At 37.5% G+C, this 18,466-nt stretch overlaps 1 protein-coding gene and 1 long non-coding RNA gene across 4 annotated transcripts in view; both read right to left on the bottom strand.

Moving 5' to 3' along the window:
• The window catches only part of LOC126426698 (uncharacterized), a 195,018-nt gene that overhangs the window by 64,440 nt on the left and 112,112 nt on the right, over positions 1-18,466 (bottom strand). The gene's annotated exons all lie outside the window — the stretch shown is intronic.
• LOC126426690 (uncharacterized) lies at positions 12,078-16,831 on the bottom strand. Of its 2 annotated transcripts, none has more exons than XM_050088608.1 (3): positions 16,465-16,831; positions 13,027-13,173; positions 12,078-12,895 (listed from the first exon to the last, which is right to left on the bottom strand). In XM_050088608.1, the coding sequence occupies exons 1-3, from the start codon at positions 16,498-16,500 to the stop codon at positions 12,464-12,466; spliced, it is 615 nt and encodes a 204-aa protein (XP_049944565.1). In that variant the 5' UTR covers positions 16,501-16,831; the 3' UTR covers positions 12,078-12,463. The 2 variants fall into 2 exon arrangements, with proteins under 2 accessions (XP_049944565.1, XP_049944566.1); XM_050088609.1 differs by having other exon boundaries at positions 12,080-12,895; positions 16,419-16,831.

The raw sequence follows: 18,466 nt of genomic DNA, 5'->3' as shown, positions 1-18,466 counted from the left end.
CCCCTGCCCGTGGCATCCCTGCTCTCCCCTCTCGCTCTCCCACTCCCCTTCCTCCTCCTCCTCTCTTGGCAGGTCCCCGGACTCGCACACGCATAGTGAAAATTCGCGCGCCGGAAATCATCGCCTTCTGTGTCTCGTGTGTGTGACGTCGTTTAGTGTTTTTGGTGTCCGCCGTCCCACTACTACGTTCACTTGTGCCGTCGGATTCATCAGTGTTCTGTGCGCCGTGCCAACGTGTTTTCAGTGTTGTTATCATCACGTGTGAACGACTCCGTGTTTTTTGTGTCTCTGTGACCTCTCTCTTTTGCCCGTCACTTTGTTCATTATCATTCTCCGTTCTTATACTATTGTAAACGCTATGGCTGAAGAGTGGCGTAGTGTGCTGCTGCCAGCCTACCTGATTTGTACAGGTTTTAAAATAACAATAAAGTAAAAAAAAAAAAAAAAAAAAAAAAAAGAGGCTTGATGAAAAAATATTATAAGAAAACGATGGGGGTATGAAAACATCCTTATACTAACGTTTTCGACACAATTCGCAGCTTCTGCATTGGATAAGTGGGACATGCTTTCCACGGAAGAATTCTCATTGACAACATTTCTCCCCGCAATCAGTTGCGTCTGCAATGGGCAAATCGAGCACGGGTTCCATGACAGAACGCTAAAAACAAAAATATGGACCTGTATTACAATATTGCTTAGACCTATGTAGCGTACGAAATAAATTCACAAAAGTAAAAAGCACACACATAGCAAGGAAATTAATTAGCTACCTCAAATGGAGAATCATCGTTGTCACTCAAAATCCTAACAACATGTCGTCGTGGCTGTTTATTTGGTGGTATCAAATGTGTCGGAAAGTCAAAAACTGATGGCACTGCTTCGGGTTTGAGACGTTTCTTCCACGTTCCAGGGCTCACTACGTAATCACCTTGTCGGAAATGGTTTCCGCAAAGTAATTGCAAGACGTAGGATTAAAATCCATCCGCTTCACGGAAGTAATCCACGTCTTTAGTAGCTCTGGGTGCTTTAGAGGAAACCTGGTCAAAAACATCGAATTAGCAAACGCACTAAGTCTGTATTTTTATCGCATTGTATCCGTAGTCCTATTACCTATGAAATGGTAAGTCACTCTCCTTACTCCACCGCTTCGTACAATTGAAAGCGGAACAAGAAATCACCATTTCGATAATCCATAATTCCTTATACACCGTACAGACCGAGAGAAACTTTTTGCCAAATTCGAATATTGCGGGCAATACAGACGACAGTAATCAGCTGGTAGAGCCATCTATCGGTAGGTCCGGTAGTTGAGCATCCCTCATTTCGCTAGCTTTAGACGCCTGTGACGAAAACGGCAGTTAGCTCTATACACCGTCAAATTTTTGGTTAACGTGGTACAGTTTCACAAATTGTTTTTTCGTAACGGATTCTTAAAAGTTAACACACTACACACAATCAATGTGGCTGAAAATGCTATGTGACTGGATTACAGGTAGTCACGAACTGCAGACGGCGACAGGAGACAGGGATAAAATGATCGCCATGTTATCCCCGACAGCGTTTCGAGCTGACATCTGTTGGCGACGTCGAGCAACAGTGCAGGACGTAACGGCTGTGTACTGGATCTCGCAATAAGCTGTTCAGCAGGAAAATGCTGGAAATAAGAACGATGTCCTTACCGATATCAATTACTTGTTTCCAGTTGCTTCAGAAAATCTGAATAAATGTCCATATCTATGGCCATCTTGTAAGAAATGTACTTCACACCCAGCAACATTCTTGCTAATGTGTTTATTATATGTGGCAAATTGAAACTTTGTAACGACGGCGAGATGAAATCCAAATTGGCAATTTTTGTAAGGTTCGGACAATGTTTGACCGAACCTATTGATGCAATGCAACTAGCTTATCCGAAGTTCAGGTATGAAGTGCGTCATGAAGTGCGTGAGGAATCTCGTAACCTTACAGGTCAGCAGCCCCAAATCACCCTCAATCTCATGTTTATTTTCTTTTGCAACTCATCATCCTCAGTTAATATAAATAAGACACATTCGTAGCAAGTTATTAACTTCATCAATTAGTTGTTATACGTTACTTTAGTCATGTTCTAACTGAATTTCGGGTATACTTTGGAACTTACTGTCGTACACCCTTAGTGTACTCTAGTTTTTTAAAACTAGACGCCGACAGCATAGTGTAGACAACTGTTAGGGGCCTGCGCGTGCTCAATATTTATTGATAATAATATTTTGTCAAACCTGCAATATACTGAAGTGACCTCACATAATCAATAATACCGACAAAAATCCTCAGTTGACAGCCTAGTTTTACAAGCTAAGATGTCGAACATGGGGAAAGGAAGAGTGTGTGTTGCAGTTACATTACCTACAGCTTGCGAGCAATGGATGACAGATTAAGAAGACGAAATGGGTGTGGGAATGGTTGAAAAAAGGACCGACTGTCCCCGTGTTAACTTACAGATAATCAGAACCATGGACCCAGAAGTTTTGTCTCTGGTGAGTCCTGCACCATACCGGTACAAAAAGTTACTAATGTTGAGACGAGATAAATCAGAGAAGCAAGATACGTTAACGAGAGAGTCAGTCTCAGTTGACGAGAAATTACGAGTAACAAAGAGATTTCTGGCGACATGTAGGTCTTTAGAATACTAGTTCTGTAGTACCAGCAAACATAATTACTAAAATTTTAGGGAAGCTTGTGAAGCAATTATATCTGCCCAGCAAGGATACGTCCAGGCAACAGACATAAAACATTTTTTTTACGTTTATTAATAATTTGGCGAAACTGATATTCTTTTCGCGGATTTCTTACGAGTCATTTCAGATATATGACGTATTTTTGTAAGAGAAAGGTCTTTTTCGGACTGCTATGTAATTCATCAACCGATACTATACTAAGGTAAGCATTGACATAGAGAATCAATCATCTGTTGACCATCCTAAAGTGGTATATACAGTGATTACAATCGCATCGGTCTATTAAAAATGTTCTATGTTAATAGATCACTTCAAAAATTGAATATTATGTGTGATATGAACAAAGGCGAATTGAAAGCAAACAAAGAAAACTAAAGCCGAGTGGCCAATACGTGAAGCTCTGTCAACATCTGAATAGAGAATATTGTCACACCGTCAATACTTAACCTCAGACGTTTAGTATGCATTAATAACACCGAGAATATTTTGAAGGCCATCAATACAGCTCATCAGTGTACGGGCTCTCAGACGGTCAGTATATTGACGGTTTGACAGTATTACTGCACCTGTGAGGACCCCTTAAATTTATGTCAGGTATTTCTTCGTTTCACTCAATGAAATTCGCTGCTCCAATGTGTACTTTACATCATAAAGAGCTAGATAAATTACTGTTTTCGGATCAGCTGGTTCAGGGTCAGCCATATCCCGCTAAAGTATTGTTACGATGATAAAGCCAAGGAAAAGAAAAGAAATCTTCTTTTACTAAATGGCGTCAGTCCGGTCGTCCCATTCAGCTGTGGCGTGTCAGGCGCGCAGACTACAGAGGCAGGAATTCTACACCCGGTTGGCTCCACATAGTGTCGAGCAGCGTTGCGAGAGGGCAGCAGCTGGTGGCGGTGGCGAGCCACCGCGGCCGAGTAGTACGGATTGCCGCCGAAAGAGGGCAGGCAGGAACTGCAGCGCGGAGTCATTGCGTTCTCACACGAGTTTCTCCTGGGTAGCATTCATTTCACGCTAGGTGAGGAGAGCCCTACGTCATAGTGACGTATTTTCGCGTCGTCGTGACGTAAATAACCCAAATCGACTACATGAGTACGTATATCGATCTTTGCAGTCGTACCTGTAACATCAACAGTAAATGTAAATACATGTGTGATGTATACAATCGAAGTGACAGTAGTTGTGTGATATGCTTATACTAGTGGACCGATAGTGTGAACGAAGAAACCATAACGAAAGTATAAAAATCATGTGTACAGAAGCGTGTGTTTCATGAACATAACGAATGTCGGAAGGAAGGAATCATAACCATAACGAAAGTTAAGAAAGTGTCTAGTCATTTCTTTAAATCCGATTAATCGTGCGTAAATAATGTGGATAAAAACGTGAAATAGGGAGAAATTAAAGTGTTTCGTATTTTTATAAAAGCCGATGAATTATACACAATTTTTATAAAAGCCGATGAATTATACACAATTCATGTGGGCAGACACGTTAAACTGAAAAATTGTGGTGGTTCCGATGTTGGTGGAAATATTATACCATCTAGTTCCATTTAATTTTGCCTTCATGTTGTAAATTAACTAAGAAAATTTTGCTCTCCAGAAATAAATGTTTGCTGCTGATCATAATGTACTGACATTTTACAACATGCGTCATTATTTCTTTATAAACTGTATATCGTGAAACAAACAACGACAAATAAGTCACATTTACCAGCATTTTAAGCATCTGAAAGCAGTGAATACTGTGCCATTTTTAGCTACTTTTTGTATGACTTGTACTCAGTATGGAAATAGCTACAGTAATCATGCCATACACCCACAAAACGTATGCCATGTCTATTGAGAGAATAAGCACAGTATGCCACCATCACATATGAAACATCACATAGTTCAAGAATCATTCATGAGTACTCTTTAGTCACAAACTTTCTTTAAAAGGAACTTCATCCTTTGTGTATTGATAAACAAAATGTGCAGTTACTCATAAATTTTCCTATAAGTGTATGGCCGAAAATTCTTAATGCCTCGGAACACTTATCACATTCGTCCATATTACAAACAATCGTAAGTATTTTAACGGGAAAAATGTGACTGAAGCTGAGAAGGTTCAAGGAAACTTTTGGCGCTATGCCAGTTATTTGGTTAAAGATGCAGTGGGTAACTGGTGCTTAAAGGTGACAGACATCTCGGTATTTGGATCTAGCAAGTGGATCTATACTCTAGGTGATCAGTTAATGTACTAGTAATTTGAAATGTAAAGCGCAAAACTGTTTGAAGTTTTGCCTTAGATGCTGCCACCAAATGAGGTAATAGTTACTAGCATTTACCTCTCTGTATAAGATTCAAAGAAGTAAGGAACCCCCCACCCCACCCTCTCTCAAACTGTACTGATTCAGATATTGCACTTCTATACAGCTGCCAATATGCCTACTAGAGTTTTAACAGGTTGGATAAAAATACTAAATCCCAAGGTAACAACTTATAGAGAAGTATTTCTCTCCAACTGAAATATTACAGTATATGCAAGAGAAACAGAATAAATATATTTTCTGTCTTATATGAGATGAGAATTTCATTTGACTGGTTCCTACTGAAAGGACAATTGGTGTTTTATATCTTTTCTGCTGGTGCACTCATTAGAAACAGAGCTTCCACTTGTTTAGAAAACTGACTTCCTGATTTGCCTGGGGAAACTACGGCAAACCTAAATCTGCACGGCCAACCTGGAGTTTGAAGCTGGGTCTCCTGAATCTGAAGCTAGCACAATAGCTACTGCACTAACCATGCTCAGGGGTTCCTAACTGGATACAATGAAATGAAAGCTAAATTATAATGCTATCTGTTTGTGCGTGTTTCCAATGCCTTAACTTTTCGTCACAAATAAGCAGTTACTATCCATCATCTTTTATCAAAATTGTAGGCTTGTATTGGTGGAATTGTTGACTACCAAGCATTCCCATACAGTAGCTCAGCCTGACAAAAGCACTTGATGTCACCAGATTACAAGAGCTGCAGTTAATCACAAACTTATAAAAGGTTTAGGTTCCAGCTGATCATTAGATTTGTAGTTTGTTACAGTGGTGAAAAGACATCACCTCTCATTCTAACGGCATGTTCTGAGTGTGTGTGTGTGTGAGAGAGAGTGCTTTTCTGAAACACTTCTCGAAGGATCGTCATTTCTCTTATGTTACAATTTTAAATTTTTGACTGCTTACTTCACCTATAGAATTCCATTCTAAAGAAAAATATTTTAAATTGACTAGTGACCTCACTGGAGTACAATCCCTTAGATAGTAAGCTTTCTGATAAAGTAAAAATTTTAATGGGTCTTCTGCTAATTGGCACACACATGGAAATCAAAATACTTTCTGCCGCGTTGGAAAAGGGAAGAACATCCACTCATTGTCCCACTGCCTCAGATGAAAGGGTATCAAATTAGCATACTTAAGTATAACTCATTCAAGGCAGGCAAGTTAACTTTAAGTGTAAAAATTTATTTCCTTTCATTTGACTAATTCAGTAATTATTTAAAGACTATAATATATATGATTCAGCCAATCACCTCCTCACAGTAATAAAGTGTACTTAGACAGCAGCAGCTTGTTTGAAACCTTTATAGGCATGAAATCCATGGAGCAATCACTGAAATTCATTACTCTATTTGGCCTTGGCTGGTCTTTGTCTTTCTGCGAGACAGGTTATTCTGTTACCGGAGTGGCCCTATCATCCTATTTTTATACAGTATGTTTTAAGTGAATTAGTGCTCAGTCAGTTGTGATAGAAAAAAGGCGAATTCTCACTTGGAACATTAATAAAAACACCATGTCATTTGACCACCTATACCTTAGGTAAAACTCTACAAGAAACAGAAGAGCTGAGTGAAGAATGAGATTTGATATTTCTGCAACCCAATATAAGCTTTTCAAAAGATCAAGAAAGTCCTACTATACGTGGTCATCACAGATACTATTACTTAAAACTTTCTGAAAGTCATCAAAAAACTTGTGATCCTTTCAAAAAACACAAACAGTTAAATATTGGAGGTCAGTTTGCTTGTCTAAAACATTAAATGCTAAATTAATCTATATGAATCCAAACCAAAAATTGTGCATAACATGTTGTAAGATTTGTGAACAGAAAACTGACATCAGTAATAGAAATTAAAGTGATGCAGATGGCCCAGAGGTGATATTTCATGAATCTGTACTAAAAAGTCTTCTAATCTAAACCATTAGAAGAGTAACTTCTTCTGAAAAGCCTTCATTCAATGAAAATGCCTCACAATTAACATGCACTCATCCTCAACAAAATTCTTTTGTAGAAGCAGTGTATGACAGGTGGTACTTTGCCTTTGTCAGAAATGTATGTGATGAAGAAGGAAATGTTGAACTACTTTTTCTCCACCCACCTGGTCCAGCAGTGTCATTTTTTTGGCCAGTGAAGGAAGACTTGTTTTGTTCCTTTGAAACACATTTTATGTGCTGTTGGTGTACCTAAATCAACATTATGCAAAAACGTGTTACTTTCATGAAAAGATATGAAGTTAATAAAAATAATTTCACAGTGGAAAAAAATCAGAGATGCTATTAAGAAGTTTCATAGTTTCAGGGATCTCCACTGCTGAACATTTACATTTTAAATTAACATTAGTGTAGCTACCATAATTGTTGTTTAAATATGCTAATTTGACACCCTAAATAAAGTTTACCTGTGTAATGAAAATGTTTCAGTTAAATTTATAACTTTTGGCTCTATTTTCATGAGCCACCCTTGCTATAGGTTGTCATTTTACACAATCTGATTTGAATGATCTTCTGAACAATGATGTGACATGTGTTTAATGGACATCCAATTTCTATGGAAACTCGGGGTGCCACATTTTTTTCTTTTTTTTTAAAAAAAAAAAAAAGAAAAAAAGAAGTTTCAACAAAAATAAATCTTGTATCAACTGTCAGAAAGTGTTTTACATATTTAAAATTCATTGTCTTGAGAACAGCCTAAGTTGATTTTCTATATTCCCATTAGTCAAGAATAGGTATTAATTTTTTCCCAATAAAGATACATCCCTCTGTCACATCTCGGAAAATATGGCAGTGTGTGATGAAAATAAGATGTTATTTTTGTATGAAGTAATGCAACCCAAATGACTAACTTTAGTTGCAGCATTTAAATTTGTAAAAAAATTCCAATTTTTCCCCTCAAATTCATAACATGTGGAGAAATTTTGCACTATTGCCATGCAGAGTAACACGTAGAAAAAGTGCATGTCATCTTATATAGAATTTTTTTTTTCCTAAGCAATACAAAGTGTTGTGATTTTGCATTTGTGTGTCCATTTGAAAAACCCAGTAGTAATTTTATTTTATTACAATGTTTACTGTCCTGTTATTGTTATATAAGATCAATTTTAAGTTCCCACCAGGGTGGAGAAATGTGACAAGCATTTTTCATGGTGTCTGTAGTTTTTCCAGAACTTGGCAAGTGACATTAAAACTTTCTGTATTTTTTTTTTTTTTTTGTAACTTTAGTGCTTAAATAATTACATGCCAGTTAAGTATGTGCATCTCTTAACTTATGAAAAAGAATCCAAAGTGAAAGCTTCATAAACACCTGAGTTTTCGGCATTTGTTTAGATATGTACTACTATGCATTAACTTTCTTGCAGAACCCAGTTATTAGAATATTACTACATTTAAAATCCAATATAAAGAAATTTTTAGTCTGAGGACAAAAAGATTTTGCAGAAGGTGTTATAAATACGACCAAACGTGCAAAGTGTCATGAAAATCAGAGATGAGTGACATGACCTGCGTGATTTGACATGTAATGGCCCTGAATTTGTATTTTGTACACAGCTTTAGCCTCAGAATGTTGGTTTTCAACAAAATAACACTTTTCCTAATTCATCTCATGCTTCACATTTTTCCACAATTTGCACATCTGCAAAATATTACCTTATATAAGAATGTAATAATTTATGCCATCAATATCGCAAAATATTTAGAAATGAAACAAAAAAAAGAATAAAAATTTGGTTTTATTGGACAAACAATATGATTACAGTTTTCATTAAAAACATGGTATACATCCATAACACATATTTCAGATGTTACACTGCTCATCTGTACAATTTATTATGGTGTGAGACATGCCACTTTATTTACAAAAACAAATACATTTGTAGTTTAAGAGTTCATTTACACAAAAATCCTATGTCTATAGTAATAAGTACAAAAAAATTCTTATGTATTTAACAGTTACAAGATTATCAAATTTTAAATGTTAAGTACCACTTAGCTACATAAACCAAATCCACGTAAGCTTACAGAATCTACTTATTCCCGTTGACTTCACTAGAGAAATCAAGTGACACCACGACTACACGAAGTTTTACTTCACAGACAAGACAATTTGCAATGTGAAGAAAATTTAATACAGATTCAGATTAATGAGCACAAACAGAACCTATGGATGTGAACCTTTTCCCTGCTGAGTCTGAATCCCAATACCAATGCAGTACAGAACAGTGACACAAAGCAATGCAAGTTAATTTGCTAGATGATATATACAAAATGTGACTTTCCTATGTTTTGCCCGACACTCAATGCAAAGATGTGGTGTTTAGTGGTTGGATTTTTCTTTTCCTCGACCCTCCTTTGAAGTTGATTGTATGAGTGCCAATTTACGAAGTTCTACAAATTCCCAAGAGATGGAACAATCATCATCCACAGTTAATGGGTTGGGTGCCAGTTTCTTAGAGTTCAAGGTAAAAACTATTAAGGATGCATTTCCCTTTTGGAAAAAGCTATTTACATTATTTCACTTGGACGCACTTGACACTTCTGTCTTAGGAACCAGGTTATCTAACTGTAGAAAATGGGAGTGCATTACTTCTTGTGGTGACATGTTACATCATCTGTTGTTACAGAATCATTAAAACTTAACGGGGCACAAATTTTGGCAATATCCTTGCATGAAATTTTGTTGGTTCATATCTAATTCTTGTCTGTGGGGAATTTATTATTTTTTATGTTGCGATGCGTACTACTAGCCAGCTGCATCTTGAAGGATAATTAAAGAATATCAATGTGTGTGTGTGTGATCCACAAGACTAAATGGTTGAGGAACTGCTTTTGGAAGTAGTCACACACACACACACACACACACACACACACACACACACACACACACCAGAAAAATCCTACCATTGAAACATATATCCCTGAGCCTGCACAGAAAGATACAACAATGCAATGGTGTCATATGCTTTAGTAATTGACTTTTGTACTGAATCAGTGCAAGTAGTAAGTTTGAGTATTTTGTGCGGAAACTGTGGTGGAACATAAATGGCCGCCAATCCCTCACTTGTTGCAAAAGAGACAAGAAAGCCCTGTAAACATTACTAATTTTTACATAAACCCTACATAAAATGTAGTTAGAATGGTCAGTCATTTTTCAGAAATGGGAAATGAACATGGCACATGTGCATATGTTTCTTGTTACAATTACATACACACATGTGCATCTGTTTTACATGAAAAGTGTTGTTCTTTAACTTCCGATCAAACATATATGAAAACAACACTTTTCAACATTAAACAGATGCACACATGGGTCGCTAACTCTAATATGAAATAGGCACTTCTGCACAGGCGCCATGACATTTTCATTACCCATTACTGGAAAAGTACCATACTGAATCGTCAAACACTACATACAAAGTCTTAGCTATAGCATTATGGAAACTCTCATGCCAACAGTGGTGACAGTTTTTACTCCTGTATATTTACATGTAGCTTTCTGTAAAATTTGATCAGATCTGCTTTTTAGGAACCATTCAGAGTTTTAATTCTCTTGTATCAACCTTCAGTAATGACCATTGGTACCACCTATTATGTATTTCTCCAATAACTCTGACAATATTTGTAATAAAGTGTAATAATAATAATTATTATTGTTATAAGAAATAAAGAAGAGCTTTTTGGTACTTCCAGTCTTGCTTCATGCTACCAATTCCACTTAACAAAAAAGTATCAGTAGTAGCACAATCAGCACACAGTTGGGTATCTACTTTAACTATTGATGGTAAAATGTATTTATGAGGGTATGGCAAGTTGTGTAACCATGACTTTCATTTTGGTTGGGAAGTTCTTCCAGTTTTAAATTTGCTGTACTACCACATATTTTAATGTAAAACTGAAAAATCTCCCAATGTAAGTGATTGCTGTAGACACTTAACTCACCATACTCTGATCAATCCATTTCATTTTTAAATCTGTATGAACATCCAGAAAAGCAAAAGGGCAAATACATGTTTCACAAATGCTACCTCCATTTAAATGAGTGTTCCTACATTTTTGTAGATGATGTCGCTGCTAAAGGAAGACCATTTTCTGTAGGGTTCGACAACCAATATGTTCCACATTTTTAAGTGCCTCTAACACTTTTTTATCGTGTCATTGTCACAACTGTATGTGAGATTTATAATATTCCGACATCTCTCTCTTGCCTCTCGAAACAGAGATGAAGGAGAAGCTGATGGTTCAGGAATGTTATGCTCTTCATTCATAGCATCATCACTGCTGGACTCCTCTAATTCATGCAGTGCAGAATCAGTCTGTGGAATACAGCTGCCACTTGCACCATACCCATATGTCCTATCCAAACAAATTAACGGGCTATTTCTGTACTTTTCATTTACTTTGTCAAAACCCCATTGAGTATAGAAAATAAAGATGGCACAAAAATGTTTACACATATATTTGTGCTTTTGGTAATCTTCACATGTACAACTTGGTTCCGCAAAGTTTACAGTATACCTAAGATCTTTTGAAGTGTCGCTTTTCACGGAAAAAACACCCTCACTTATTACTGACACTGACTCTTTACTGAAGCTTTCTTCCGCAGAAGAATATCGTTTCCACACGTGTGTTATATTTTCCTGTGTCTTTCCATGCAAAAATGCAGGTACAACTTCATTGTTCTTTCTAATAACAGAATTCATTTGGCAATACTTTTTCATGAGGCCAGGAATGAAACTATTTACTAATACCTTAACAACTCCTGTTAATGTTTTGTCTGTGTCATAGTTCAGAAAAGACTTTTTGACCTTCTTGTTCATTGTTTCAGCACCGTTTGTGGTTCTAATATTGGCAAATGTGCCAATATTCTCGAAAGCTCTCACCCAATTTTCAGCAACTGAGAGCCATTGATTTTTAAAATAAATAAGTGACTTGGGGTTCCTACGAAAAACCTCATGAGTCTCTAACATTTCAACATTGAGTTTGATCTGTTCCTCAGATGGAGACGCTGCAACATAGCGCCACAAGCTCCAGAACAGACTCCTTATCAGTTAGATTCCCTCCCTTTTTAACCCATCGCCCCCAAGCCTGTTCCCTGTGAAATGAACACAAGTACACTTTTGAAAATGGAAATATTTCTTTAATTGCTGCTATCTCGGACTCTGAGAAATCAGTAACCCTGTAGGTTGGGTTGAAGTCTGTATTCCACCTCTTGAAAACAAGTAGTGCTTCAGCAATTGACCTTGTATCTTCTACCTGAATAAAGAAAAAACCTACCACTAAACAGCATCCGTTTGCCTTTACTGTAACAAAAAATAAAGGAATGTCATATTTTGTTGTTTTGTAGGTGGCATCAAGCAAACATACATCTCCATATTTTTTTAACATATCCTTCTGCCATGCACCCTCGTAACAAAACAGCAATGGCTGTATTTCTCCATCAACATCTGAAAAAGGCCTGAAAAAAAATATTGTCACCTCTATATTCTTTCTGCCACTCATTAACCTGCATTTGCAAAGCCTCTTGGTCAAACACACTTTTCTTCAATTTCTTAAGGGCCCTGTATACATGACTATATATTGTGAGATGTTTGGGGTAAAATGTAGTGTTCATATTATCTGGCTTGTGTGGTCCAGTGAAGGTTATGTTCACAAATCTTTCAAGATGCAACTTTATTATTCTCACAGATGTAGTTCCATCTTCAACAACCTTTGCTATTTCCACAGCTAGCAAGGGATGTATGTCTCCACTTGCTTTTATGCTTTCTGTGCTGTGGGTATGGTGGTCTGGTGGTGACGCCCTCACATAAAAGCGAAGAACACTTTCAGGTTTATTGGCTGCCTCCAAAGCCTGTTTTAAACTGTGGACAACCTTTAACACAAAAATTATTATAATTAACAAGAGACAACGCATTAAGTACAAATAGTTTGTGGAGCAATAGACTATTTCTAGAACAAATGACATAAAAACATCAAATTACAGAATAGAAACCCCATAGTTACTTTCTTTTTAATTTCACGATCATCTACTGATTGAACAGAATAGCCTGGATACACTTTAACACATTTAATTGAAAAAGTGGCAGGGCAATCGCTCTTTTTCGTATCCATAATCAACAATCTCTTTTTTGCTGGGTTAACATGGTCAGCCTGAAAGTATAAAGAATATTAAATATAACTTCAAATGCTACATCCAGAAGAGTCACATACAGGGTTTTCTCTAGCCCAAAATAATTTGAATTTTACAAGAAACCTAACAGTGAACCCTGGATTAAAAGGTACATAAAACTATATCAACAAAGTACTCTAAATCACAATTAATATTTAAATCTCAGACTTAAGTATTGTTGCCTAACACTTTTAAACTCACTGTACCAATGTACACACCAAATATAATCTCTCTCCCCCCCCCCCCTCCCAAATGCAGTAAAGTGCTAATATTAAAATTACAAAATTGTAGAAAATATGAAACACACAAACTGTAACAAGAAAAGAACACCGAAATATTCAAACACATCACACCCAATAGTAATACAGGATGGCAGATAAAAATAATAACATGACAAGACAGGAATATGAATCATTAGTGTAGAGGCTATGCTTTAAATGTTATGGCATGTACATAACCACTTCATAATTACTCATGGCATCGTTTTCTGGAGTACTGTACAGATGGTACAACCAATATTTAAGTTAGGAAGTAGGGATACAAAAAAGAGTAGTGCTCTGTTCAAAACTGCTGAGAGTTCCATGCAAGTATATATTTCGTACAGTGATCAAGGTTTAAAATGACAATACCTCAATCAGTTCTGCAGTTTACTTTCAAAGTGCAATAACCTGTAAGCCTTAAGGGCTCACTTTCACGGTCTATGCTTCATAACACTTCATTTCATATAATCACTGTCATAATCACTGTATCACGTGTTTTGCATTGTACTTTACAAAACTTTTCGACAATTTAAGCAAAAAAATTAGTAGGGTTTTTGCTACACCTATGAAGTTTTGGGAAGTGCAGTGCCTTTTGCTTAAAAGTTAGTGAAAATTTACCATAAAAACATTTGGCACCTCATATGGACTACACTGATGAAGGTATAACATGACTTGTTAATATGTGTAATGCCTGTGATCCACTGTAGTTTCAAAATGTAATGTGAAATCTTTGTAATTACTGCAGAATCAAATAATTCCTACAGAACATCTTTCATACACAAAGATGAAATTAAATCCGACCAACACCAAAATCTTAAAAATCTAAGGTAAATGCCAAATTTGTGTCCTGCACACAGGAAAAGGCTGTAATAAGCTTCCACAAGTAGATCAAAAATATTATTGTCATCAGGAGAGTTCTAAACTCTGTTAAAGAGCTACTAAATATTATTGATCTAACTTGTGGTTAAGGATAACATTTAGTTCTGTTCAATAGAACAGTGTCAAACTATCCTAACAAACAACTGTTTTAAGCCAGCATATGCTGAAAATGTTTTCTGTAAGTGACTGTGCTTTTCATGTACCAGAAAGTAGACATTGGAGGAATCTTTTATTGAAAACACAGTAAAGAAATATGTTACAGCCTATTATCAGCCATTATTAGGCACATGAGCAACAGATGTGTAGCCATATATATTTATGCAACCATAAGCATCATATCTGTTTTAGTGACTCTCTCTCTCTCTCTCTCTCTCTCTCTCTCTCTCTCTCTCTCTCTCTCTCTCTCACACACACACACACACACACACACGATTGCAAGAGTTCCATCCTACATGGATGGCCAACAAAATGAATTAGTATGGTGTAATGTAACAAAAAATCAGAAAGTTTGCATTATACAGGGATGTGGAATAGGAACTGGGATATTTCAGCAAGTATCTGCCTGCACAATGTGGGGTGAAGTGAAAGGAGTCTGAACTGAAGAAGTAAATGAGACAGAATCGAAACTACAAGAACCCCTTCCCACTCATCACCCGGGTGGGACCCTATTTACGGAAGGAACTGATAAGCTCTCTGGTGGCTAAATGGCCAGACTGCAGGGAACAGACACTTTAGGCTGCTTCTTTCACCCCCTGAAAAATAATATCCATATTTTAAAATATGGGACCTGATAAAAATTCTGACATCACTCTCTCTGCACACTACCACTGTCTACTACTAAGCAAGTTAGTATGACACCTCTGAACACCAATAGTCTTGATGATATAAGACACTGCCTCTGTTCATTATGGGCTTCCTTCTTAAATGCCAACAAAGATAATCGCATGTAATTATTATGAATCAACCCAGTTCACTAAGAGCAACTTTAAGTACATCAGAAATTGAAGCCTTCCAGTAATACTCTGCAAGGAACTTTAGCACAACTGTGAATTTTGAAGAAGCATTTCTCATAAACTATTGGAATTTTGAGTTCTTTTCCTGTGCCTGCAGAAAAATAATTATGAATTAAACATGGGCCCACCTTTTAGCATACTCAATTATTGTTTTAATATCCAAACATTTATCACAACAGTTGTGGCACCTTCAATGGTTTATTTCTTTTTATCTACTTTCTGTGTGTCCTGCATCCCCCAACCAAAATGCTGGTGGTGGTGATGATTGGTTTGTGGGGCACTCAAATGCGTGGTTATCAGTGCCCACACAAATTCCGAACATTTGGCTCAGCCCAATCACACCACTTTCAAGATGAAATGATGAGGACAACACAAACACCCAGTTTTCTCGAGGCAGGTGAACCAAAATGATACACATGTCTAAATTAATACACTTGTCTTTAGACCCATGGCTGATTTTGGTTTGTCAGTCACAGGAGATACACACAAAATAAATAAAAGAAACTGCTGAGGACACCACAACTATGGTGATACATATTTGGGTATTAAAGCAATACAATAATTGTACACTTTCAAAAAAGATGGACCTATCTTATGTGTAGTACCTCTTCTTTTTCGTGTTCAAATGCCTTTCTAATCCAGAAGCTGTTTGTATTAAATCAGTTGCTAGGGAAGATGTGCAATACACTCACTACCTTTGTGATGGTGACTCTGAAGGTTTTAAGTGTTGAGGTTGCTAAACCATATGGTGAAACCAAAAAACTTGAATTTATAGGACATATGCTTTAGAGAATGGGAGCAAGACTTCAGAAACTCTGCAAGGACTTGACAGGAAAAGAACACTCTGATAGTGGAGGGATTGGTAGACAAGGCAGACTCATGAAATCAGAAATACGGAATGAGGATGTTCATGAGAAACAGCAAAAATGTCGGTGAGGTGAGAAAAGAAATTTGAGCAACTCTTTTTCACTGAAGATCCACAGCAATAACTCTGCCAAAACGGAAACACTTCATGGTGTTAGTATACTAACTGTGAAGCACATGCACAAAAACTTGAGACACTAATTTACTTACTGGTGGCGGTTTCATGCAATTTTTGGCGATGGTGGCTGCTCCTTACCGAGTATGAATACCCTATGCACTTAAGACTATTCATAGTCTTTTGATCTCTTCCTCCGAATCACAGAGCCACAGTATTTGCCGTCGTTACCGACAGCGAAATCTTTCAGATTATCTTGAAGGATCTGTTCGAAAGCTTTCTCATCTCCGTTAGAGCCCATGTTCAGAACGCCGTTCACGCGAGCAACACCGGACACGCGGACAATGAAACTACACAAACAAATAGCAATGCAGATCGAAGATGCACACAACAGTCGATGTATACAGCATTCACACAACAGTCGATCGGACAACTCGTGGAACACGCGATGACGCGTGCCTACGTCATGAAATTTATTGTCCTTCATTCCGGTGTAAGCTACACGAGAAACTCTCTCTTTTTTGTTGCAAGTAATTTGTATTCCATCCTAGTAGCCTTTTGCAGTGGTGTGTAGATGTAAACGTGTTGGAAATGCTACATAACAACATTGCAGAGCACGAATTAAAAAAAAAAAAAAGTGTCAAAAATTTTATGGTACTTCGAGCTGTGGAGTCTAATTTTGAAATGACTCAAAAGCCAAGAACTGCTTCCTTATTTGCGTCCTTTATCTGTGTGGGATATGATAAAACAATTGCTGTAAGTACAATTCAGTATGTCCTCTCAAAAATATGCCGCACGGGCGGCACGGCTACACATGGTCACGTGATGCCCCACCAGAAATACGACGAAAATCGTATCAGCAGAGCAAGCACCAAGCACGGGCTGCGACGTCATCGTAGCTGCGCATGCGCAGTACAGCCTGTTGTCTGGCGCATTCTGGTAACTGATCAAACGAACGTAGGGATATAACGATCGCCATGTTTTCCCGACGGCGTTTCGAGCTGACATCTGTTGGCGACGTCGAGCAACAGTGCAGGACGTAACGGCTGTGTACTGGATCTCGCAATAAGCTGTTCAGCAGGAAAATGCTGAAAACGAGAACGATGTCCTTACCGATATCAATTACTTGTTTCCAGTTGCTTCAGAAAATTTGAATAAATGTCCATATCTATGGCCATCTTGTAAGGAATGTACTTCACACCCAGCAACATTCTTGCTAATGTGTTTATTATATGTGGGAAATTGAAAACTTCTCGCGCTTAGACGCAGCAGATCAAAACATTTCATTGATCAATTTTTGCAAGGTTTGGACTTTATGTTCCGAACCTGTTGATGCAATGCAACGAGTCCGTCCTAAGCTCCATCCTCCTGGCTTCGGACCAACACGCCACATAACGCCCACCACCCCAGCATGGCTCCTGAGTGTTCTGACCAAATGGTGCTTTCCTGTGCCCCCGTTTAATGAGCACCGCGATATCTCGTTGCTACAAGTCAACCTCCTGGTTGCACTGTTCAAATACCCTCTATTTCGGACCGGTCGGAAGTATAATTTTACAGGTTAGCGGCCCCAAATCATTTTCAATCTCTTGTTTATTTTCTTTTGCAACTCATCATCTTCAGTTATTATAAATAAGACACATTCGTAGCTAGTTGTGAGCTTCATCAATTCGTTGTTGTACGTTACTTTAGTCATGTTCTAACTGAATTTCGGGTATACTTTGGAACTTACTATCGTACACTCTTAGTGTACTCTAGTTATTTTAAACTAGATGCCGACAGCATAGTGCAGACAACTGTTAGGGGCCTGCACGTGCTCAATATTTATTGATAATAGTAGTTTGTCAAACCTGCAATATACTGAAGTGACCTCACATAATCAATAATACTGACAAAAATCCTCAGTTGACAGCCAAGTTTTACAAGCTAAGATGTCGAACACGGGAAAGGAAGAGTGTGTGTTGCAGTTATATTACCTACTGCTTCCAAGCAATGGATGACAGATTAAAAAGACGAAATGGCTGTGAGAATGGTTGAAAAAACGACCGACTGTCCCTGTGTTTATTTACAGATAATCAGAACCATGGACCCAGAAGTTTTGTGTCTGGTGAGTCCTGCACCATACCAGAACAACAAGTTACTAATG

Source organism: Schistocerca serialis, chromosome 11 (genome assembly GCF_023864345.2).
Source record: "Schistocerca serialis cubense isolate TAMUIC-IGC-003099 chromosome 11, iqSchSeri2.2, whole genome shotgun sequence".
NCBI classification, from domain to species: Eukaryota; Metazoa; Arthropoda; class Insecta; order Orthoptera; family Acrididae; genus Schistocerca; species Schistocerca serialis.
The sequence above is the reverse complement of the archived record's forward strand: the minus strand, read 5'-3'. Positions and strand labels throughout refer to the sequence as shown.

Coding starts and splice junctions, on each gene's coding strand:
- LOC126426690 (XM_050088608.1), bottom strand. CDS start 16,500: ATGAATAGTCTTAAGTGCATAGGGTATTCATACTCG. Junction 13,174..16,464: donor GCATAGGGTATTCATACTCG/GTAAGGAGCAGC, acceptor TTATACTTTCAG/GCTGACCATGTTAACCCAGC. Junction 12,896..13,026: donor ATCGTGAAATTAAAAAGAAA/GTAACTATGGGG, acceptor TTTGTGTTAAAG/GTTGTCCACAGTTTAAAACA.